The sequence below is a fragment of the Lupinus angustifolius genome, chromosome LG12 (assembly GCF_001865875.1).
Source record: "Lupinus angustifolius cultivar Tanjil chromosome LG12, LupAngTanjil_v1.0, whole genome shotgun sequence".
In the NCBI taxonomy this organism is placed as follows: domain Eukaryota; kingdom Viridiplantae; phylum Streptophyta; class Magnoliopsida; order Fabales; family Fabaceae; genus Lupinus; species Lupinus angustifolius.
Genome location: NC_032020.1, coordinates 1,059,960 through 1,085,727, shown reverse-complemented (window position 1 = coordinate 1,085,727; position 25,768 = coordinate 1,059,960). Strand labels below are relative to the sequence as shown.

The 25,768-nt window shown below is 34.2% G+C and overlaps 1 protein-coding gene across 2 annotated transcripts; it reads right to left on the bottom strand.

The window, feature by feature from the left end:
- Positions 833 to 25,458, bottom strand: LOC109362670 (glycine--tRNA ligase, chloroplastic/mitochondrial 2). Of its 2 annotated transcripts, none has more exons than XM_019608631.1 (35): positions 25,136 to 25,458; positions 24,400 to 24,467; positions 23,815 to 23,896; positions 23,559 to 23,622; positions 22,639 to 22,694; positions 22,399 to 22,476; positions 22,128 to 22,202; positions 21,973 to 22,043; positions 21,567 to 21,683; positions 21,346 to 21,447; positions 19,824 to 19,950; positions 17,455 to 17,538; positions 17,088 to 17,174; positions 16,106 to 16,207; positions 15,959 to 16,022; positions 14,796 to 14,851; positions 14,219 to 14,290; positions 13,228 to 13,310; positions 12,126 to 12,174; positions 11,692 to 11,754; positions 11,527 to 11,616; positions 11,357 to 11,443; positions 10,615 to 10,686; positions 10,469 to 10,527; positions 8,631 to 8,724; positions 8,143 to 8,361; positions 7,896 to 7,990; positions 6,979 to 7,069; positions 6,729 to 6,833; positions 6,568 to 6,606; positions 4,833 to 4,922; positions 3,611 to 3,709; positions 2,715 to 2,796; positions 1,925 to 2,010; positions 833 to 1,082 (listed from the first exon to the last, which is right to left on the bottom strand). In XM_019608631.1, the coding sequence occupies exons 1-35, from the start codon at positions 25,433 to 25,435 to the stop codon at positions 984 to 986; spliced, it is 3,207 nt and encodes a 1,068-aa protein (XP_019464176.1). In that variant the 5' UTR covers positions 25,436 to 25,458; the 3' UTR covers positions 833 to 983. The 2 variants fall into 2 exon arrangements, with proteins under 2 accessions (XP_019464176.1, XP_019464177.1); XM_019608632.1 differs by having other exon boundaries at positions 24,396 to 24,467; positions 25,136 to 25,186.

Genomic DNA, 25,768 nt, shown 5'->3' with positions numbered 1-25,768 from the left:
AGAAAAAGTATGACAGGTGTATTTTTTTATTTAATTTTAGAAATATTTTGTATAAAATGATTAAATATGACACATATCATGATTTTAGTGGCTGTAGGAGATAATTTATCTTCTTATACCTTGATATACTTTATTTCTAATAATAATGACTAAAATCACTTTTCAAAGATAAAATTTCTCCTCTTCAATGCCAAGGTTTTTTCAATATATCAGATCTCTTTAGCCTAAGCAAGAACTCATTCAATACATGCATTAAGAGTTTAAATTTTGGCCATGGTGGATAAATATGTAATCCTATCCACACAGTTAATCATTCTCAAGTTTTAGACTTTGACTCACCATTGTAGTGTTTTGCACCCTTCACTAACTTGCTGCTCAAGCAATTCAGACTACATCCAAGATGAAGTACTTACACATATAGATAGATGGGCAGAGCTCAACAAAATGATAAGATTGTTGCTCGGTAATAATGAAACCACATATTCAAATCCTGGAAATAATCTACTTGTTCGTAATGTAAAGTTGTGCACATCTATTCTTCCCAGACCTTATTAGATGAAAGAATCGTACACTGAACCACCACTTCTATATGTATGTTATCTTTTTTACTACCCTTAAATTATGGCAATATATAAATACCTATGCAATGACAGAGTAAAGTTTTTTCAATGATCAGTGCATTATTCATCATTCATTTGTATTATTTTTGTTTAGGAATGAATGACGATTAACATAGATAGTATGTTGAAAGTGAAAATCATTGCATACATACTAAATTCTAAAAGGATTATTAAAAAAAGTTTATACTAACTTTTATTTGATGAATGGGGAATAATACAAACGGTTTTATAATATACATTGCACAAGTTTTACAAACTCAATTAGCCCAAAAAATGAAGCCATAAATACAAACCAAAAATACTTTGAGGCCTCATAAAAGATGATATATCCTACGGAAAATAAATAAATAAGCTTACCAATTATTAAAATCCTGGCAGAACTGTAAGATCTGCTATTCCTCTAGGGAGTTCAGCAATTCCTTTTAGCAGAGCTAACCTGTTTTTTCTGATTTTATCATCCTCCTATGTTGCAAAAAAAAAAACAGATATATTAGTATTGTTTCAGATTGAGTCGGTGTAAAGATTTATACATAAACACTACATCGTCTATCATTCACCGTTCATTTTGATTACTTTTTCTGAAAAGTAAATGATGATTAAATATTAATTATGGATAATGCAATAGTAGTGTATAAAACTCATAAACTGACAATGTATACATCTTTTTCTCTTAAAGAATTTCTTTAATAGATATCCAACTCATAATGCAAGATTTATAGATGGAAATTCTTGAAGTAAAAGGTATAATTACATAAATATGAATAAAACCTTAATTTCATAACCAAGGCTTACAAATAAGATTATGTTTTAGAGGGAAAATTTTCTACAAAATCAAGTCCTATAAGGTAGCATTATTTTAGAACCAAATTTATATTTTCCAGAATAAAACCATTGTTAGACCAGACTGCGACCGGGGAGCCTCCAACCACCGGGGAGTTTCATTGTTACATGGGTATGAGAAGAATGAAGAGTCACAAGTGAGACACCACATCTTGAACCAAAACCTTAAGACATTAGTTTTATGGGCCTTTCCTTCTTATAAACTCTTTCACTCCTCTCCGGATATCCTGGGACTTCACACTTGAATAAACCCAACACCCATATTTATAGAATTATCCATTCTAGACCAGACTTGTACAAGAAAAACCAGTCACCAGTGAAAGACTATTTCAAAAGTGATTGTATCCAAAATCAATAAAAAATATAACTCATAATTTCTTATTATTATATACCATTTTCTTGTCATAAACTGAATTCTTTTTTATTAATTTATTTATAATAAATAAAAAAGAATAACAACATACCACCATTACAAATACATTGTTGAAGAAATCCTCAAGTGGCTGTATTAACTGAGATGAGATATCAATAAATTCATCAAGCTCTTGACCTGTAAAATGAAGAAAAATCAATATCATGATTAATGAAACAAAATGATTATATACTTTAGAAATTCAATATCATGATGGATGAGATATCATGGTGCATATAGATGGCAAAACGAGCTTTGCCCGCATTTTTTTGTGGGCAAGGCATACAAATTTTTCCCATTTGCCCGTTTCCCCCGGCCCGTTTTACCCGCCAAGTTCGTGGGCATTTCTGTTGGGCATGCGGCTGCCCATAAACATAATTTAAGGAAAAAGTAAGAAAATTTTTAATAAGTTATGATGTAATGTAATTTTTAATCCCTGAAGAAATTGTAATCTAATATGATTTGTTAAACTTCATATAAATATCAAAATTTTTGTTAATTCTTTATCTTCAACAACTTTATTTAATTTAATTTATTATATGATTTTTTTAATTATTCAACAATATCCAAGGGTTGCCTCAAGCCCCTTAGCCTGTTTTAAAACGGGCAGGACAATGAATTTTGTCAGTTAAACCAATGTGGGCATGCCCGCGCCCGCTTAAATTTTTGCGAGCATTTGCGGGTGCGGGTTAAACAGGTCGGGCAGTCCGTTTTGTCATCTCTAGTTAGTGCATGTAAAAAAAACAATTTAGCAAAAATGATTATATACTTTAAATATAAAAAGGAATAAATATAAGCTAAAACAACCAAAATGTAAAAAAAAACATAGGTAAAAAATGTACCAGGAATAATACTCTTTTTAACAGACAAAAATGTGCTCCATAGAACTTTCTCTTCATTTGTCTCAAATGCAGCCTCATCCACCTAATCAAATAAGAATGCATTGAGAAATAAAGCCTAAAAATGTTAAATGTAATGGAAAACAAAAACATAAGCCATCATAACATGTATGGTCTTATATTACAGATAAACTATTTTGATATAAACTAATTGATGTTGTCATCATTTTCAATCAAACATTCTCCACAATAAAGTTTAGGTTATATTCCATCATTAGTTATCTTCCAATTGAGTTAATGCTGCTATATGCACAAATCTATTACTCATTTTAGACATGATGAAGAAATCCACAAAATAGTCAATAAAGCGGGTACACATTTGTTGTCCCATAAGTTGTGTCATTGCATGTGCCATCAACTGTGGTTGGTCAGAAAAATAGTTAATTGTTAATTTTTAACTTAAAAATATTTTTTCGACCCATCACAGACTGATGGTACATACAATGCCGCAACTTACGGAACAACAGATGTGCTCCCCGATAAAACTTACTTTGGTTATGCAAATGTTTGCTTTGATATATTTTATGCTTTAGAGTCAAATCTTATCTCCACAAATGAAAGCACCAGATTTAAGAATGCATTGAAGTAATTGTTGGTTGTTCACTCGTTGGATGACTCTAATCTATACAACCTATTTAAAACAAGAGAAAAATATGTATACACTGATAGTGTAAGAGTTTTTTACACTGTCACTACATCATCCACCGTTCATTTTCAATCATCATCGACTCCTCAAAAAAAAAAATCTAAATGAAGGATAAATAATACACTGACTGTGTATAAATCTTTATACCGTCAGTGCATATATATTACACTCTTAAGATAAAGTGAAAAAATACCTCAATATTAACTTCTTCTTTTCCGCGTACGATTCTTGTTGGTCGTGAGTACGCTTCAACTACTTTAGGGAAAATCTTGCCCCTTGATAATTCTTTCATCTGAATCAATTATTGTAAACCATCAAGAATATATAAAACTATTTAGTAAATAAATCAGTATGTTATGTCTTTTGTATCACATTATCATTTCATAAATGTCTTCTTAATTCCCGAACCCTAAAACTAATTCGCCGACATGCTTCGAGGAAATATTATTTCCGTTTGAAAGCAATGGCAGATTCCGGCAAAGAGAAAGGCCTGACATATGAGGAAAGTACATAGTCTTGTAGCTCAGAACTAGATCCATATCCTCAATCTATGCCATGTCGTAAATCTAATTTTCCTGAAACTCCTAGACTACACTTGGTTCTTGATTTCGAGTATGAACAGTTAGGATTGTATCTGAGTGCTAGTCGCAATGCACGACAAAGTTGCATCAAAAGATGATATTGTGATGTTTTGGGGCACAAATGGGAAGAAAGGAATATCGAGTGCATGCTAACGTACGTAACAGGTGCCAATATCGGATGCTTAGTACCGAGTATGCCTTATTTTTTTATTACTAAAAATGGCTTAAAAAATAAAAACTGGCACAACCTCTCTGCATTAGTTTTTTTTATATTTTACATGATTATCGCTATGCCATGTCACAATGTTCATGTTGGAGCGAAAAATAATAAATCAATGGGGTAAGTACAAACATGCATCGAACATGCCTTCAGTGTAAGATGCAAGGGTTATGTTCGATTCACGACACGACATCAAAATCATGTGTTAGTGCTTTTAAGTTTCTAAAAGTTTGTAAATGGCTGAGACTGAAAGCATCCTAGAGTTTAAATGTTACTCAGCTTCCATCGCTGATATGGAGACATCCTCATACATTGTTTCGGAATGACTATGAATCCTTTAGCATAAATATGGCTGTAGGCATCGGTGTGACGATGTTGGTATAGCTTCTTTGAATTCTGGAAATCTCACTTCTCTCTGTCTCTCATCTATCTCCAACGATCGTTTCCCTAATTTTCATAGAGATTTATGCAGCTAAACGATACCATATCTAATCATCACAAATACCAAACCACCCTAGACTCTTCATGAGGGAGTTAAACATGATAAACAATAAAGTATACATCAAAGCTGTATATAAGAAAAATATGGGGTAAAATGAAATGGGCCCGCTTACTTTATATGCTGACCTTGCTGCTAGACTCGGAAAATTAGCCCTCTCAACAAGGATGGAACGAACAAATTCCGTATTTACCCCCTTGTCAACCTGTTAAATAAACAGTAGTGTGGTAAAACTAAACTGGACACTCATTATATATTTCATAAAGGGTGACCAAGTGCACGATGCTTCTACCTAGTGGGGTCTATGGATGGTAGATGTACACAACCTTACCGTTATGTAGAGACTCATCCTCATGTGTGATTGGTCATAATTAAAATAAATAGTATATGCATAGACAATGAACTGAAGCAACATTTATATTCACAAGGCAAACAACCTTAGCTAGTCACCCATTATATATTTCATGATAAACATTAAAAGGCCTTGTGCACAGATAAGTCAAGACACACTCAAGGCATATCATAGATACACTTATAAATCAATCACTACTATGTTATTCTGTTTCAGTTGATAGTCTGCCAGGAAGTTAGATTGCAAGCGGTGTCAGTTAGATTGCCAGCTCTTAGGCTTAGCTTCTAACCGATTTCTTAAATAGTGGTTTTCCTACGGTTAATCATTATGAAAAGTAATATAATAACTAAGGAGCAAGTATGGTCAGGAGTTCGGTCCTTTCCGTCCCCATTCTTCTAAATAAACAAAAGGTAAAATTTCAGCACAGGATATGATGGGTATGTTCATAATCCAAGCTTAAAGCCCAAAGGGTTATTGCGTGAGGGGGCATGTTAGATATATAAAACCATTCATCTGCTTTCACCTAACAGTTTAAGCTTTTGGGAGAGTTGGTACTTGACAAAACTATAATGAAACGAAGAATATTAACGAACAGTGTTGTCAATGGCAGATGGCAGTCCATGGAGTTTGCCAAAATTCCACCAAGCAAATATAGGATGGTGTTGCACGCAAATGGCGGATGCCATGGCGGTTGACAAGAAAATGAAAAAAATATAACTTATATAGAAAAAATTAAAATAATAAATAAATTAACAAAAGAATGAAGAAGAGTTGCAGGCCACGTCAAAGTTCCTGATTTTTGCGGAAGCAGGTCATGCCAGAGGCAGTGAGAGAAAACTTCATATGTGAGAATAAGAGAGGGTCCCTTTTTTAATTTAGGGTTTTAATTTTTTGATAAAACGCAAAATTACCATTCATTTTTTTGTTAAAACACAAATTTATGTTTAAAAAACCTGAAAAACCAGCCATGAACCACCATTGCCATACCGACATGGCAGCCCGAAACTCCTCCCAAACGGCATACACTGCATTTAGCTCAATACTTTACATGGTGAGTGGAGTTCTGATGAAAACTGCCACCACAATCCGCAATGGTGGCGCCATGGCCGGTACATGAGAATAATGTTAACAACAAATGCCTTTTCCCACTAGATGGGGCTAAACAAACAAAGAACATTGATCAAAAGATGTATCGAAAAAACTGTTTCTGATGATTTTATTAGAAGAACAATTGTACTTAAATAGAATACAAGAAGTCTAGTAAGGAAATTCCTAAAATATTGCACACAGTTAATTCCTATGCTTAAGGGTCATTGATACCTATAAAATAAATACAAAATCAGACCGCTACCCTTCCTCATTTATAGCATTTAATTGTGTATATACAAGGAAATATTCTATTATGGCCGACCCTCAAGTATTCTGACAAGATGAAAATATGAAAAAGTCCTACAATTGTAGTCAAGCAAGGAGCTAATATTACTAATATAATACGTACCAGAAACTGCTCTAGTCTTCTAGTCACAAATTGATGTACCTAAACGGAAAATCATGCTCATCAGATTTCAATCACACAAAAGATGTAAACGGCATTAATAAAAGCAAGCACCAAGAAGATATTGGAATGTACACAAGGGGAAAGATCCTTCACAATCTTACATCATCGATTACATGAGAAGATACTTCAATGGGCTGGGCAGCAGCAGCAAGTTCAAGAGCCTTTCTAAAGTCTAGGTTTTTATTCTTTTCGACCAACAATTGCACCTGAAGTATAAAAAGTTCAGCTATATCCGTGCAAACAATTCTTTTAAGAATTTATACTTATGTTGTTCAAGAAAAACAAAATTTATTAGAGAAGAAGGAAAATAAAAACAATACAAATTAGAGGGAAGAATGCTATGCTACTTACAAGACCATATGAGATTCTTCGCAGACCAAATGGATCATTTGCGGAACTAGGTTGACAACCAGCAGTAAATAAACCAACCAGGCTATCTAATCTGCATACAATATCATATCATGTGAAGATACCAAGCAAAGTTTTTTAATTCAGTTCAGCTATATTATAGTATAACAAAGAACATGGCAGACTCAGGAATATAAAGCAGAGTCAACTGAAGGGAAGGGGGAATGAGTAGTGCCAACCCATTGGAGTTGTGTTTGGGAACAATTAGCTAAGGATGACGGTAGGAAAATTCAATCGAACACCTAAGACACAACTCTACCATCGTTTTTACAATAGGAGCTACTCCAACTTTCTCCCCAATGCGACATAACATTCTAATCTAACGTAACATTCTAATCTCTGCTACAAGGAGTTAATTTTATTGTTGACATTTTACCATCCAACATTGCAGGTTTTATAATCGTGCAGTAAAAATTCTCCTCAAGCTTGAGTTGTACCTTTTCCCCATCATATGACACCCGAAGCACTCTGTTATTTCATTCAACCTGCTTGAATCCTATGATTTACATCTCTACCAATTTCCCCATCATCTTGCATGGTTGACCCAAGATACATAAAACTAGTGACTTATGGTAAGATATGATCCTCAATCTTTACCTCCAAAGTAGGGTTTGTTCACCTCTTACTAAACTTCAAGTTCATGTACTTCATCTTACTTCGACTTGACAAAAGTTATGTGCTTCTAAAGCTTTCTTAGCTTCTAAACAATCTGAAATTAAATTTTGAGCATTCAAGTAAAACACAATCTTTATGGCATTTGTATCTTTAAGCAGTAACAAGATATTGTCATCAGATTAGACATGAACATGATTATGCCTAAAGCAAAAGGGGAAAAATTCATATTCTTGTATCAGATTTACCTATCAGCGATTGCCAAAACTACACCAGCATCAGTTTTGGGAAGAATATCCCCGGAAAATCTAGGAAGTGTGATCTCAAACAAAGCTTCTGCAATCTTCAAGATATGAAGTGACAAGGAAAAGAAACAAAATCACATACAAAGATATTAAATTGCTAGTAACCAAACCGTATGGAGTAATAAAGACTGCAAGCGTAAAGCATGATTTCTAAGACTACCAAATAATAGCCAACCAAAAATTAAACAACCTGCTCCGAGTATCCATCTCTACGGGCATAATGACGCCCCATTATTCCTGAAAGTGAGGTAAATTCAGTGACGACTGAAGTGGCAAGATCAGACATAGCAAGTGAGGCAGCATCCTGGATAACTTGTTGCACGTCTTCACTGATATCCAGCAAACAGCTTAGCTTAGTAACCATACTTTCAATGCGATTAATTTTATCCAGCATCGTTCCAAGCTTTTCCTGTATGATTTGGCGTCATCAAAGCAAACAAGCTATCAAGGCTAAGCACTCCATTTTCAAGAACTTTCATATAATAGTATTATTTTAAGCTTCTTATCCACAATGACCATTTACGAATTTATGTGTACTTCATTTAGAAGAAAGCAAAACTAATATGATAAATGGCTATCAATTTAACTTCCCAATCAAGATAAAATAAATATTTAGATATTCTTGTAAGTAGGTGCTTTACGACCAAGTGATCAGTTAAAAGTTTTATTAGAACTTACATGAAAGAGAATATTTTTCAGTTGCTCTCGGAAGTCTGAAAACCTTTTTCCAGTGTCCAGCTCATAAAAGAATTTAGCATCTTCATAGCGAGCCCTGCAATTATTATCAATGTTAGGTTGCTGTGAAGCCCACATGAAGAAAATAAAGAAACGTGAGATGTGCATGAGCCATATCCCATATGACACATTATTCAAATTCTATATATTTTTATTCTTGACAGAAAACTGTTATAAATATGAGAAGTATCTCATACTATCGTCACATGGTACTTCAATGGAATGGAAATACCACTAACCTAGGAGGGCATTTCTATTTCTCAAAGGAAGGACATACTAGACCTGCTTGAGTAAACAGGAAGCTTGTGGTGTAAACCTCCAAAACCACTCATTGAAGCTAATTACAAAGTGAGTTTCAGACTGTGCCCTCCAATTGATAGTGGGAGATATCAGAGGCTTCTGGGAAAATTGTTCTACTTAACTCACCGTCCAGATATATGTTCTATACATGTTGTGAGTTAGTTCAAGACAGAATGAGGAACATTTGAACTCTTGCAACGGATTGTTCTTCCGAAAAGGAAATGATAAAAGATTAGAGGTGCACTCAGATGCAGACTAGCCAGCTCAGCAACTGACAGAAGATCTATTAAGGGTTACTGCACTTTTGTGCCAGGGGACTTCGTGATTTAGAGACACAACACAAAGTTTTGGTTGCTAGGAGTAGTGCAGAAGCAGAATTACATGCTCTAGCAGATGGAATGTGCCAAAGAGTGTGGATATGTTAAAAGGCTCCTAAAGCAATTAAATTTCAGTGTTGACTTTCCAATGGAGATCTCTGTGATAATACAGCAGCAATAGAGATAGTTGAGAATCCTATTCATCATGACAAAACAAAGCACATTGAGATTGATATGCATTTCATTAAGGAGAAGATCGCTTGGAGTCTTATTCAATCGAATTATGTCTCACTGGTTCCTAAGTAGCAAATGTGTTAACCAAGGCATTACCCACGATTAAATTTGAAAGTTGGGCCACAACCGGGGAACTATAACATCGACTCCCCTGCATGAATGGGAGTGTTAGTCATGTGCCAATTCTACACATGCTAAATTCTGAGATATTAGATTTTACTGTGTATTATTTATTTTGCTATTTGGCTTGATCACGTGTATCAACATAGTCAAACTAAATATTATGCTTCCTTTATTACGTTTCCTCAGAATGAATAAACAAAGTTGGCCTACTTTGTCCAAGATGCAGTGACCTTTGTCTGGATTTATCTCAGATGCTATATTTCATTATCTCCATAATTCATTTCAAATAAAATGATAGCCATTAAGATTGTTCAAATTTTAATAAGGGGAATACTCCAATACCAGTATTTTTATTAGGTATCAGTATTTTTTATTAATTTCTTGTTCTCACAATGAACGTCATGAGTTTGTTAGAGATATAAAATCATTTTTAGGTCACCAAGAGCTTAAACTTTCGGGATTGTTGTTTATCCTTGACATGATAGCAAATACTCTTTGACCAAGTGGTCAGAAATTTGATTCTCGCATCCCACATTCCTCCAAATAAAGTTGAATTTCAGCACAAAGTAGAGCGGACATGCGCATTGTCAGCACTTCAAGCCCAAAGAGACCTTGCTTGAGGGAGCGTGTTAGAAACATAAACCATTCATGGGTCTTCACCTTAGTGAGTTGCTCCTTGACAAAGCCCAATGAATAACCAGCCACCAATAAATGCTTCAATCATCAAGGGTGCACTTGTACCAAAGATGAAAGCAAGCCCCTCTCAATGAAGTATACAACATGGTAAGAAAGTTGAGATAAGAATACCTGAGCACAGCTTCATTTCCTTTCCTCACTGTAGCTTCATCAATTGCTCCATTCGCAACCTGTAAGAAAATTCCATGTCATTTCACAGAGAAAAAAGTCAAAACATGTAACTTTTCTAGGACACTGATCAATTAAAAAGAACTTACAGCGATAAAATAAGGCAACAAATGTCCATCATCATCGCAGACAGCAAAATATTTCTGGTGCTTTTGCATAACCTTCAGGTATGGGGCACAACGGTTAGCTGGTGTTTTAACCATTTATCAAAACTTGCAGGAATAACATAGGCCTCGATAAATAATGATCCAAACCATACAATCCAGAAGGAAAAAATTAAAAGATCCACAAACCTCATTATTTTGGTTCTTGTTTACACTAATGACATCACAATTACTCACACTTCCTTGTCAAAATGACAAATTTGAAGGTGACCATGCTTCTGAATTCTGATACACACCTCTACATGCATGTCATTTCTATATTACAAACACAATGCAAAGAGCAAATATCGGAGAAAGCTATGTTTTGGGACAAATAATAAAGTCCAACATTGAATAGAATGAGGCAAGTTGAACAACATATAAGTGGAAAGACTCATAAACCTAATGCCTTATGGTTTTGGTTCAAGATATGGTTTCAAGCCCACTGATGAAAGCGACCAAACTCTCTTCATACAAGACTTGGACAGGACCCACTCGTAAAATCTAATAAGCACATCAGTTCTAAAATTAAATGCAAAAAAGAATGTAGAAATCACTCATTTAACAATTCAGCAAGACATGACTCTGCATGCAGCTTTTGAGATGAAATTAACATTTACACTAGCTTAATGATCAACAGGTAAATGGATACCAAAGAAAATTGACAAATCAAAACTGAAGTACTCACCATAGTCAAAAGATCTTTTGGAAGGTGTAAGAAGGTTTCTTTAAAACTTCCCAGCACTGGAACAGGTGCCTCAACAAGATTCACAACCTAAAATTGAATAAAAATAGAACTTCTTAGAAATGCAAATAAATAGGCAACAATATTGAGCAAAAGGAACATAAAAATCATACCTCATCAAGCAAACCTCTCGGAATAAGAAGTTGACCATTTACACTTCTTGCTAATGCAGAAGATTGCTCCAAAATAATTTTCTTACGGTCCTGCCAAATGTAATATATATGTATAGAATTAATTATGTATATGTATGTTTATAATAACAACTTTTCTACACATACCTCTACTACAACATTGACCCCTGCAGTTTTCATTGTAACTAAATAAGATTCTGCACTTTCTACCTGCAAATTAAGTATAATGATTGTTTCAACTTTTTTTTATAAAAGAAGAAATTTATTGCCAGAAAGAGAGGACGATTACTAAGATTTACGAGGATAAGACATCCTCCATAAAAGAAAGAAACAAAACAAGAGTAAAGAAAGAGAAAAATTATGGCAATTGTTGTCTATGTTGTGTGTACATAAAATAAAATAAAAATAAAAAGGTGGCATAGAAAGACCTTTTCTATTTTTTCCAAAGATATGATGTAAACTATGTGTAAAATTAAAAAGCATAAAATAAAAAATAGAAATAAGGGTAGAGAACAAAACACTGACTGAAGCAAACTCATTTCGCAACTGACAAAGAAAATAGTAAAGCTTCGGGCACGTACCTGGACAATGGCTGAAGATGTATTACGAAGACCACAAGATAAGTTTCCACTACATAATATAAACAAAGATGGTAAGTTTTATTCACCATCACAAAGTTGGGCAATCAGACAATCAAAAGGAAATCAATAAAACAAAAAGACTATATTGAGGGTATCACCTAGGCCTTCGAATTAGCGGACAATAGATTATTATAGTTTTATTCTGTAATCCGATTTTGGCTGTTTTAGTAAGAACTAAGAAATCTACTGTTCCACCATCTCATAATACTCTTCTTATAATAAAGTCTGATTTTATAAAATAAAATACTGTGTGAAGATAACTTCCATGACAAAAATAAAGTTGCAGTCAAAGAAGCACAGATACGACATGCACATAGAAAAACGAACTTAAAAAATTATAAGACATGACACAACTATGATATAGATATAAAATTAATACAAGGTTCACATAAAAAGCACAAATCTTGAGTTAAAAAAAGATGAATAAAGTTTAAAAATTAGCATAAGTCATAGAATTAGGCCATTCATGAGAAGGTTTCAACTGCTAAAATCATCTGATAAGACTTGGAAACTGTTTTTATTATAGAAGAAATTTTATTCGGAGAGAGGAATGCATAGAAAGAGGCTAAGACATCTATCATACAAATAAAAAAGAAACAAGAAAAATATGACATTGATATATGCAACAAAACATGTCAATCTTTGTGCATGTATACCAAAGAAACATGCTTAGAGACTGAGCATAACACTAAAGGGTGGTCAAAAGAGTGATAAAGTTGTGTTGAGATAATTAGAAGATTGCTCAGATAATTGGAATTTTTTATATCTGATTAGGTTTACATAAATGATTATCAAATCATAGCGTGTATTTATTTTTGTGATTATATTTCCCTACAATTACGGGATTCATGTATGTACTTTCTTACTATAAACAGAAGGGATAATAAGTGCATACAAACCACTCAAGCATTGAGAAAAAGTATTAACTTTTTCACGTAGTTGTATTAAAATGGTGCCAGTGAACTAAAAGCAAAAATTGCAGTATGAAAGCATGGTTTCGGCAAGGAGTAAATTGAGAGGATGTCCATTGAGAATAAATTACCTCTTCACTCCAGCAAACATAAAAGGGACCACTACATCTCCATGCAGGGCCAAAATCCAACGGATTGGCCTGCTAAACATCACCTAAATATTAAAAGTAAGAAGCATGTTAGGTATTGAGTTATTTGCTTTACACCAAAGTAAATTACGGGATAGCAGATACAAATAAGTTTTTCATTATTTACTACATCATAGAACATAGGATAGTTGCCTTTTCCAGTGTTTCCTAAAGTCAGATTTCTTACAGATTATTACAAATAAAACTGAGAAACAACCACTGTATTTAGCTGCTTTTCATCCAAACATCTTTAAAAACTCACCCTTTTCCAGCCCCTATTAGTTTTAGCTGAACTACAGATGTAATTTAAGGTGTAAAAAGGCTATACAAATCACAAGTTAGTAAATATTAGAAATTATAATTGAAACTTATTACTATTATTAGTTTCTCCTCAAGAAATAAGTTAGGCAAAAATAGCTAAGCAGGTAACAAAACCCTATACTTTTCGTAACAAAAGTAAAAAGGCAAATAATATGTCGGCCAATAAAAAGTAGGATTTTTTATTTTGGAAATTATTGAGTAATTGGAGATTTAAAAAATCAAATAAAGTTATTGGGTCTCACTAGATTATTACAAACAAGACATTGATCTAGTAGTGTATGGCCCCACTGGATCCCCAAAAGGACAAAGGTTCAATTCCTTTCTCATAGAGTGAAAAAATACCCTTGGTTATACCAAAAAAATTATGACACACACAATCATCATATTTTTTAATCGCATATCTTTGGAACAATACAAAAAAACACATTGTAGATCAAAGACGACTTATGATATGATCAACTTGGTTTCTTAAATAAAATGTCAAATATAATATCTTTTGGTGCTAGATATAGAAACTGAAGTGGATAACGGCTATCTATATTAGTAGTTTTATAATATCTCTGGAGATTAATTGCCACGTTGCGTACACAAGCACACTTAAAATCCTGCATACCTGAGAATTCCAACGCATTGTCTTCGGAAATGAAATTTTAGCAATGGTAGCAGGCAAATCTTCTGATAAAACCTAAAAAGAGTACAAAAATAAGCAGCAATAGCAATTTTCTTACACAGGGTGTATAAGAAACAAATAGATAAATCATAAATGACAGGATGAATGTGAGATTCTCAAAACTCTTGTACCATATCATAAAACTGTAGTCAGGAAATATCCTATGTTTTGCTAACAATTAAATATTATAATTATGGTATTTTGATGGCTCCATTGTGTTATACACATTTCAGTAAAATCAAGACTTAATGTTGCATTCTTATCTTATGCCCCATTGCATTTGACGAAAAGCTCAGTTGACTCTAGAGCACTTTTAAATTTAAATAATGTCGTTAAAATATGTTTTTCTGTATATGGGTTCATTTATTTGGTGCAGTATTGAAAGGATCTTCTATCATGTACCTTCAAGATATAAACACCAACATTGGCAAAACATCAAACAAATATTTTTAAAGAACTCACGATCAAGGCCAGATAAAAACATAATTGGGAAAGATTTCAAAAGTAAAGAACATAAAACCTCTAAAGCATGCCTTGAAGCCTCCTTAACACGAGCATAAACATATTCCGTTTTCCCTGCAGTATCAAGAAAATAAATTGAAGTACATGTTTAAGGAGTGGTCTTAAGTTACAAATGTGTTGAAAGAAAAATAGTTGCAATGCTGTACTTATTTTTTGGTTGCGAGTATGTAATAAAGGACAAAATTGGAGATCACACCATATCCAAGTCATATGATTTAGGCATCGTAGATCATCATACAAAGTTACAAAGAAATAGAGGAGGGTGTAAAGTATACAATTCAAGTGAGAAGGATAGTATGTAGACATAAAATATGAATAATGAAGAGAAAGACATATATACAAGTACGAATTAGTAGGCTGTACACTTAATTTATTTTCCTGGCATTGTAGTTCAATCGGTCAGAGCATCGCCTTGTCAAGGTGAAAATTGCAAGTTTGAGCCCAGTCAATTCCAACCTAGGATCCGATGAATACATCAATCCATCTCTGTAGGGGGGCAAAGAAGGATTAGGATATAATTCTCAGGAGGAGGATCCTTCTTGCATTTCGCATTAAGTGCTTCTGTTATTTGAGATCGGAAGGTTCCTCAGGCTTGAAGAAATTTTCACCGCTATCGTAAAACATGCAAAGCTTAAAGGTATTAAATGTTGGGCGGTAAAGAGCAGCAATAGTATAAGCTCAGTGTTGCAGAGACAAGGCTATTGTACTGGATGAGTAGGTATACAAGGCAAGATAAGATTAGGAATAAATACAAGAGAAACTAAGGGCAGAAAGTGTTGAAGAAAAGATAGTAGAATCTTGCATTAGGTGGTTTGACAATGAGAAAAGACCTTTAAAAACACCAGTAGGAAGAGTAGATCAAATGGAGAAAGGTAGAAAAGCCCAACAGTAAGAGGCACACGAAAGCCAAGAAAAACATTTAGAAAAATAATTAAAAGAACATATAGCTAAATGTCTTTCCAACGACAAAGTTTATGCCAAAACACGGTGGCATCGCTTAATCCATGTAGCTAACTTCATCGAGTGGGAAAAGGTTTTGGTCATTCTTGGTATTTAGTAGTTTACAATGAAACGCAACAATGTAAAAAAAGAATGGTTTAATGAGTAAGACCAAAAGAAACACAACCACAGCCACTATGCAAGTGAGCTCCAGATACTCACCATCAACCTTTCTGTATACCAAGTCCAGTGGAACAGAGTATCTACGGGAAAAACCCTCGATCGCCTGACATAAAATAACTAAATTAAGTCATAATTTATTGACTCTCAATTCCTGGTGGAAAAAAAGATTCTTCAGCATTGCTAAACCTTGGTTGGATTTCCTTCATGATCAAATGCTTTTGATACAGGAGGGCCTCGAACCTCAACCTCCTTTTCTGATTGTTTTGTAAAAAGATCTTCAACAGCAACCTGTGGATTGCTCAACCGGGAATAAACAAAATTACTATCATTTGTCATGCATATATTTCTAGAAATTGAATATTTTATGACATCCATTCCAATAATTGCACATAACTTTCAATTCAGGAATTTATGGTTCCACTGTTCCATCTTTTAAATCCACAATCTAGGAACTATGTGTATTTCATCAAATAAAATACTTTGTCCAGAAAACACATTTGATAATAAGAGAAAACCTAAAGAAAGTAGGTATAATTAGGAAGAAGAGGAAAGAAGGATAAGTCATCTTCTTAATAAAGACAACGAAAAGCAAAAAAAGGTAGCCCAATGCATGAGGCTCCCACTAGTGGGGTCTGGGGAGGGTACGTATACACAGCCTTATCCTCCCAATGTAAGGTTTTTTCCAGGATTTGAACTCATAACCTCCTTAGTCATGCGAAGGAGATAATTTATCGCTTGTTTACTCATTTATTAAGTAAGTGAAAGGCCATGAATTAGTAACAGTTCATAGTACAAGGTCTGTAATTCTATACCACAGTCCAAACAAAAGACTTGGGCCTATGAAGGTGCGCTTGGAATAAGGGTTTTCAAGTCATGGCAGATATAGCATAATGTAGATTGTAATACAGAAAAAGAATCTCCCGACAATATGAACAATTTTTGCAAGAGTTCCATTACTTGATGTGAAACTTGAACTTAAGTTATGACAAACAGTAATCCATTATTGTCGTTTGTTTTGTTGATTCATTCTGTTCCATGTGCTAAATAAGGAAAACCATCATGAAACGCCGTACCAAATGCAGAAAATAATATAGCATTCCAGAAACAATTATCACACAAATACGAAGCATCTAGAAATAACATAAAAGATAATAGTTTATTCACAAACCACTAATCTCCTTGGGGTGCCAAAAACTTTCAAATCGCCATGCTTTAACCTATGCCTTCCAAGTAATTGCACCACCAAATCTTTAAGCTACAATAACAAGCGAAGTATAACAAATATTGATCAATAACCGAGAGTAGTAATATTTTAATACGGAAATAATGAAGGATAATAAATATCTTGTGAATGGTTGAAAACAGTTCATTTGACAAAAAAAGGATTGATGAATACACTTGTAATAAAAACTGTATATATATATATATATATATATATATCTGTGTGTGTGTGTGTCAATAGAAAGAAGTTCTACAAGCAAGAAATTGGAAGTAAAAAAGAATCATGATCTTAATTAGAAGAAAATAAGTTATACTTGCTTGCTAGCATCGACAACATCATGAGGTGGCATCTCCTCGGTTCCAATTTCAAGAACAAATGTACTTGACTGATCATGCACCTGTAACCAAAAAAAGTCTACAATTTTATGCTAGCAAGGATACACAAAAAATGAATACACACATATTCAAGCTCAAATTAACAGTATTTAGTCTCAATAAATCAGATCATTCTTACTGCCACTCAAACAAACTACAACAAGCAATTATAACATCAAACCAAAGTAAAGACAACAATTTTCTTCGAAACAAGGATGTCCGCAAATATTTCAAGTATTGCTCTTGGATATGTATCATGAATTCAATAGTACTAAGCCTCTAACAAGTTCATGTTAGATTATCTACAAATGTCTATGAGGGAAAGAATGATGCATAATAGATTAGGATAATCAATTATATTAGGTATAGTTGTGTTACCTTATTTTTTGGGAACTTCTCATTTGAGGAATCTTATGTTATTCCTACGGATACAATATTAATTGTTCCTTATTTGATTGGAATTTATTACTTAATGCTAAGTCTTTTGTATCACATCATAATACACCATTTCAAATATCAATCTCTTCCTACTTCCCTAAACCAGTGAGCCCTATATTTTCAAAAGTTCCCAGCCTATGAATCCCGCAAGTATTGGGCTATTTTTTATTTTAGGATTTTAAAATTTAAAATCTAAGATACCGTACGAGGATGAGATAATGTTTCACATGGCTTTTTATTGCATCATAACTTTTCTCAGTTACTACTGCCTTTCTTCCCTGTTTTTAACTTTCGTTTTGAGAGTGATTTCTATTTCCATTCTTAAAATCAGAAGTGGTTCTACTAACAAAGGATGACACCAAAAAATGATAATTGACATATCTGCCATACATTCTAATTTGCAACTATGAATTACCCTATTGCCCTAAAAACTGTTGGTTCCACTGCTGTTGTGAATTATCTTTTCATTTCATCTCATAGTCACAAATTGTGGTGACTCGAGTGTTATTTGTCGTGGCAAATAACCCATTGCACTATAAGTGAAAGAAACGTATTCAAGATGATGAATATGCAAAAAATGAGGCAGCTGGTGGAAAGGTGATACAATGGAATGGACATTGTGAGCTTGGTATTCTTGCAGTGTCAATGTTCATTGGTGATAGATATTTTGAAGCCATTTTCTTGAGCCAGAGGAAGTAATCATCTTTGAGCTAGGTCACGCACCAATTCATTTGTCATGACTTCCCACGAACAATCAGTCGCCAGATGAGACACTTATCATCTTTCGCCTGAGGAAGAAACATAACTTGTTCTGGAATAATCCACCACTTCAAATATCTATCACGACTAAGGTTCCATCTCAAAACCAATTCAATGAGAGGAGTAACCCAACATGTATTTAAACCCACTCCAAAGACAATAAGGTGGACAATGAAGTCCTTACTTCCCAACATCCCCTCCACAAAAGCTTGCTAGACCAGGCTATGGGTTATCTTTGATCGAAGACGAAATGCATCTTTTGGCCCATTGTAACCAGAGAGAAGTTGGGCTTTGGCGCAGATACCAAGTTAAGGTTCCAAGTTGACTTTGCAAGAACCCCAAATACACGGGTGCTATTTGCACCCCCTTTTCTTTTCACAACCACATGGAAGTATGAGAAACAAAATGTAATCACGGCCAATTTGCAAACTCATTTGGTTGAAACTGCTTGAAGCACTCCAATTTTGAGTGAATATGCATATCATGCTCATTTCTGATAACAAAGTTAAATGCATATAGCCTCTAATTCATTATTTCATGAGAAGGTCAATCATATTGAGATAGATTGTCATTTCATCAAAGAGAAAATCCTATCTAGAGACATCGCCACTAGCTTTATCAAGTCAAATGATCAACTAGTATATGTTTTTACTAAGTCTTTGAGAGGTCTTCAGACAAGGCTAAATGCCTAAACCTATAACAAGCTTAATGCAATATGACTTATAGTTATATGCTGGGGAGTTTTAGAGCATATGTAAAAAATATCTAGATTTATTGTATAGGCTGACCAAATCATAACTGAATCATGTAATTATGTTCATATCTTTGGTATTTACATAGTCAGACTCTCTTTTCACAAGTTTTATATCTCTAATATAATGCAAATGGCCCTTTGATCTTGAAGCGTAGGTTCGCTATACCTCATGCTGAAATTTAATACGAATAACCTCTCATGGATTTATTGGTACCGCAGTCTTTGCTTGTCAGGAACTAGTTATGATAACCTCGGCTTAAGTGCCCAACTCATAATTAGTGAATTTGTAGGTTCAATTCCTAAACATCATTTCAGGCAAGATAAGGTGACTTAACTGACTCATATATGCAAACTAACCTTCTCACATGCAGCCTCCAAAACTTCTTTTGGCAATACAGATTCATCAGGTTCAGAGATGAAACCAAGGGGGAAGCCAAGCATTTCCCTAGTCTTCAACCAAAGTTGTGCACATTGGCGAGCTAAACTGAAAAAAACCGCAATTAAGGAAAACATCAGGCAACATTGAAAAACAAAGACAGGGGAGCATAAGTGCTAAAAAACTAACAAGCTAATCTAATCAACACCATGAAATCCTAAAACGTTCAAACACCCTCAAAATAATACTAGATTACTAGTCTATAATAGGATGACCTAACTTCATGATTGTTGTGCTCTCTGTGTGTGTATATTTTATAGCAAAAGAAATTCATTAAAAGGAAGAAAACAAAGGAGCACAAAAATCCAAAAAAGCAATATACAATGGAGCCCAATCTCGATCCAGACTCTCCTAAGAAAACAAAAGGAAACACTTTAGGACCTAAGATACTGTGTCATGTAACAAACATATTAGGGGACACAGATGTTCAGAGGCCTATTCAAAAGAGAATTCGCAAACAAACAAGGAAATAAAAAGATGAGACCTGTTATCCAAACTAGAACATAAAATCGCACACATATTACGGGACAAAGTAGTGAAATGTCTTCACTTTTGAAACAAGTCATTGGCGTTAATCATGTTAAGAATAGTGGTCCAACAAAAGATTTGACCTTTAGGGAAGCTTTGGATTTGCAAATGTGTTTATTCAAAAGGAATCTTTCTCTATTAGGAGATTTAATGAGGAATTGGCAGAAAAATTGCAAGAAAGGGCTCGATAAGAATAAATGGACCACACTCGTTTATGCTTATCGGTGAAAGGATGGACAGATTCAAGCAAAACTAAAATGGATTCTAGTTCAATAACTTCTATAACATGAAAGTTTTTAACAAACTTGTCCATACGGTTTCCCATAACCCAACTTAAAAACAAGACCAGTTTATTAAGGGTTCTCATATCATTCACCACCTCATTAGCCGTGAGAGCAGCATATAGGAATTGACTACCTGTAACAAAGCAAACTGATACTCTTTAAGATGGTGTCCTAATGACTTCACTCGGTCTGCAAGAAAGAACTTCTGTAATTATCCTATAGACATTACTAAGACATAGACTAATGGGCGGGAATCCTTAACTATGACTGTCCAATCCTTTTTAGGAACAAGAGTAACACTGCTCATAATATTACTCTCTTCCGATCAGTGTTTTAGAAAATTTTGCACTAGGAAACTAAACAAAAATAAGTCTAGAACATAAGCCCAAAACAGTTTAATGTCCAAAACGTCTCATCAGAAAACTAATTATGACTAAAATGGGAATCATTAATTGCACATGGAAGTGGAAACCATGGACTATCATAATAAACTATAAGAGTTGAGAACAAAATATTACCATGAACCCAACTTTTAAATTGAGAGGCTTGCGCTGGACAATATCATGATAAAGATAATACTGAAGTATGATAAAGATTTTATCAAAAACTGATGCAATCAACAAAGCATTACCTGCGCATGCGACCAAAATACCGAGCGCGCTCTGTTACCCCAACAAAGCCTCTGGAGTCCAAGATATTAAAAGCATGAGACGTTTTCAGAAGCTGATCATACCTAGCATGTAGTAGTAAAACATGCATCAGAAGTAAAGAGGGTGAAGAAACAGAAAAAATACATTGACCAGCCATTAAGAAATACAATAAATAGCTAAGTAAAAAATGTCACAATCTTACGCAGGGATCGCAAGGCCTGAAGAAAGTAAGCTACGAGCTTCCTCCTCAAAGAAATCAAAATGTTTCTGAATATGATCAACACTTGCATGCTCCAAGTAATATGCACTCATTTCCTTCCTAGAATAAAAACAATATATGGTTGCTTAATTTACAGCACTGGATTAGTCTCTTTAGCATACAAGTCCTTCTATGTACTTTACTTTCATTTTGAGCCAAGAAAACAACCATTTGACAAAAAGAGTTTATCACACATTAAAGAAATTTTCATGCATTAAGAAGAGAGTATATGCAAAATACAAAAAAGGGGAAAGTAATCATTCTAGATGATAACTTATAGCAATATTTCACCACAAAGGAACTAAAATCAAATGCATTTAAAAAAATAGTAGTCATAGCAAGTAAGTACTCGTTCTCCAAGAACAGCTCTCCATATGTAATTCCATCAGAATATTTGATCTTCTTGAAGTGATCAACTCCCTGTCACAAAATTTACTGAACTCATAAATTTGTAAAAAAAACGATAGAGATTGAGAGAAGAAAAATGCAAATTAGCCAACAGACCTGCAGTAACATGAGGATACGTTCAAGTCCATAAGTGATTTCTACGGATACAGATGATAACTGGAGGCTTCCAGCCTGGAGTGAGAAACAGAGATGTAAGAGAACAGAACTCAAAAGGTCGCTCTCTCACTCACTCAGTCTTAAAAGGACACCACGTATTTTAAGCAGGATATGATGTCCTCTACCTCTTACATAATGTTTTCTTCTCTCTAACAAAAACTTTCTATATTCTAAAACAAATAACTATTCCCTATAATCAACAAAAACATACCTGTTGAAAGTATGTGAATTGAGTAATCTCCATCCCGTCCATCCAGACTTCCCAGCCCAAGCCCCAAGCACCAAGAACCTATATACATTTTTCAATTAGCTTGTTTTGTTCACATTATATCAATATCGAGATGGCAATTTACCAGTATGAGATTTAAAAGGCAAGAGAGAGTATAAACAACTGAATTGCATTACAGTAAGCAGCATTAAGATGATAATAATCGAAAACAATAAATATTACCGGACTCTCCCAGTTATCCTCCACAAATCGTATATCATGTGCAGTAACATCAATACCTACAACAGATATGCACTCCACAGGTTCAGAACCAGAGATTTAAAATCACTTAATAGATAAGTATAGTAACAACTGGATGAATCAGTATCATTTTGAATCAAAGCTCTAGATTTTGGTTCATCCTTCATTGTAATGATATCTTGGGGTTTACAACAATAATTTGGTATGTTAACCATACAACCGTTAACTAAAACATGTCACTTCTCGTAGTTTTTCACATTATGAGTAACTAATTAAATTATACTTCCTTAACCTTTTCTGATAGGGTCAACGGTATACCAGTCACTTAGTTTCAAGGGAAGCATGATATCAGGCAGGAGACACTTCATTTTGCAGGTTAATAGTTATGTCTTATGAGTCCACTTGTGAATGAAAGGTTGTAAGCAACATTGAACTAGAGTACAGTAATTAGGTGGGATCAGAGAGAGTGGAGGTGTTTCCTTTGCAATTTGCAGATGATAATTTTCTTTTTCTTCTTGAAGACATGGATATTTCTAGAAATTTCATTTTGATAAATGACTTTTACACTGCTTATGGTCTTCATATAAAGATGGCTAAGAGTGATTTCGTGAGTATTAATGTTGACGCCAGGGTTTTGACTTTTTGAACTCTTTAGCTCATGTGGCTATGGTAATGTTTTTGAGAAACAGACTCGTCCTCAACCCGGTAAGGGGAAAGGTTCAAGGTTCTGTGGTCGGACAAGGGAAAGCTCATATACTTCTCTTGTAAGATTTCCCTTCCATTTTCATGCCAGTTTTTATTTGTGCACACAAATCTTGTAAGTTAAAACAAAAAAATATCTACTGAACAGAAGAATATAGTCTATTTGAGTTGATTCAGAAAATATTAGGGTCAATTACAACCTAAAGCCGATAGGCTGCGGATAAAAAGGTCCTGCGAGTTTCCGGGATCAGGCTTCAATATGACCTGGAGATCAGAAAGCAACCAAGTATTCAGTGGTAGATATAGAAAAGAATACAAACTATCCTAGAAAATATGACCAGAGATCAGACAGCAACGAAGAATTCAATGATAGAAATAGAAATGAACAGAAACTATCCTAGAAAATTAATCTAGTAACTTTTAATTTCGTAATTTGATTGCAATATCAAATCTAACCTGAAATTGTGTGTGTTTTTGGAGCCTATTTGGATTTTCTCCATATCGACTGTCATCAGGGCGGATGCTAGGTTCCACATACCTTTCATCATAAAAAACAAAATCACAGAAAATTTTAGTTATAAAAACCTCTCACTCCTCATTCGTTCTTATCTTAAACAAATAAAGATAACAGAGAAGCAATGTTAGAAAAACAAAGTGCACTCGCTCAGCTCAAATAAGAAGCAAAAAAATCTGACAAAAGAAACAACCTTCTATAGAATACAATCACCATCTATGTAGTTCACTAACCTACTGAGACATGCTACAACTTTCTGATTCTAAAGGGCAAAAGGACATGTACACTATTAATCCCTTACTTCACTGGGGGGAGAGAAGTTCATTCATTTGTAAAGCTCTTTTCGTAGAAGCTTCTTTTATTGAACAAAACAGATAGTCCGAAATTTGGGATAGTCAACACAAACCAATGAACTCACACCTTAAGCATACTAATTTTGTAATAAAAGACTATAATTAGAATTCACCAAAAAAAAAGGATATAATTAGTTGATAGGAGAAAATAAAATACATCTAAAACATACTTACGCAACATTCCATGGCTCCGGACCAAGAACCCTTAAATACGTAAGAGGATTCATTGTACCAGCTCCAACCTGCTCAATGTAAACAACAAAACATATCAACCAAAATTATTAGGTATGAATTAGTAGCAGATAATACCAACAGGCTAAAAATTTCTGTAAAGCAACGATCCCAAATCAAAATTAAAATACACTCGAACATTTAAACACGCAAACAATTTAGAATAACGAAATTTCTACCATGTGTAGTGTATAGAAATTGCAGACAGTAGCAAAAAATACGAAAAAGGAATCACATGTGCCCATAAAATATATAGTTGGCTACAATTTACCATAATCATACAATGGCAAAGCTTAGAACCAAATAATAATGATAAAAATAAGAAATTAATATTAAATAAGGAAAATTTACAATGATTTTTCTAGTGACCCAGATTAATTACACTCTTCACCCACTTGTGTAAAAAGTAACATTCAAATATGAGTACAATTTACATATGATCCTTCAAGTACAATTGTAACACAAACATTGAGAGAGGGTTGTTTGATTTTTGAAACAAATGTGACACTAAGTATAATTAAGCAAAACTTGAATGGAAATTAGTGAAATTTCTCATAATGATAATAAGTTAATAACAAAAACAACAACAACCAATCCTTTATTTCAGTAAGTAGGGTCGGCTACATAAATCGAACGCATCCGAGTTGAAACAAAGTTCGAGATTGTAATTAATAACAACCTCAGTGTTACTGCATTGCATTATGGAACATCCAACAGAAGCCCAATACTCATGAAGACGCTGAATGGCTTGTTGGAATGTAAGGGTTGATGAGTCATTCTGTAGTTCGGTGTTAGTATTGACTGAGGAGAGAGAGGTGGTGGCGGCGGTGGTGGTGAATTGGCGGTGGCGGTGGCGGTGGCGGTGGCGGGGGAGGAGGAGGAGATGGCGGAGAGTGGTGGAGGGGCGGCGGAGGAGAGAGAAGCGAGAGGTGTGGGGTTTGAGGAAAGAGATGAGAAGGGGCAAAGGAAGGATAGACATAGTGCCACTTCTAAGAAAGAGGGGATAATGTCAACAAGACATATACTTAGGTTCAATGTATAACATATATAGTTTTTTTTAGTCGAGTTTGGCTCGATGTTGACCATTGTCACTCTTAAGAATCAAATATTGGAAATCGAGTAAGGTAAGTGAGCTCAATTGAGCATGAATATAGTAATAATATAATATTGAGGAGATGCTTAATATAGTTTAATTCGACTTAAAATATTTTCAACTTATTAAGTATCTCTTCAATATAAGTTATTTTTTTTATCATTAAATAAATTTATGACATATGTATTATTTATTTTAGTTTTTTAAAATATTTTTGTA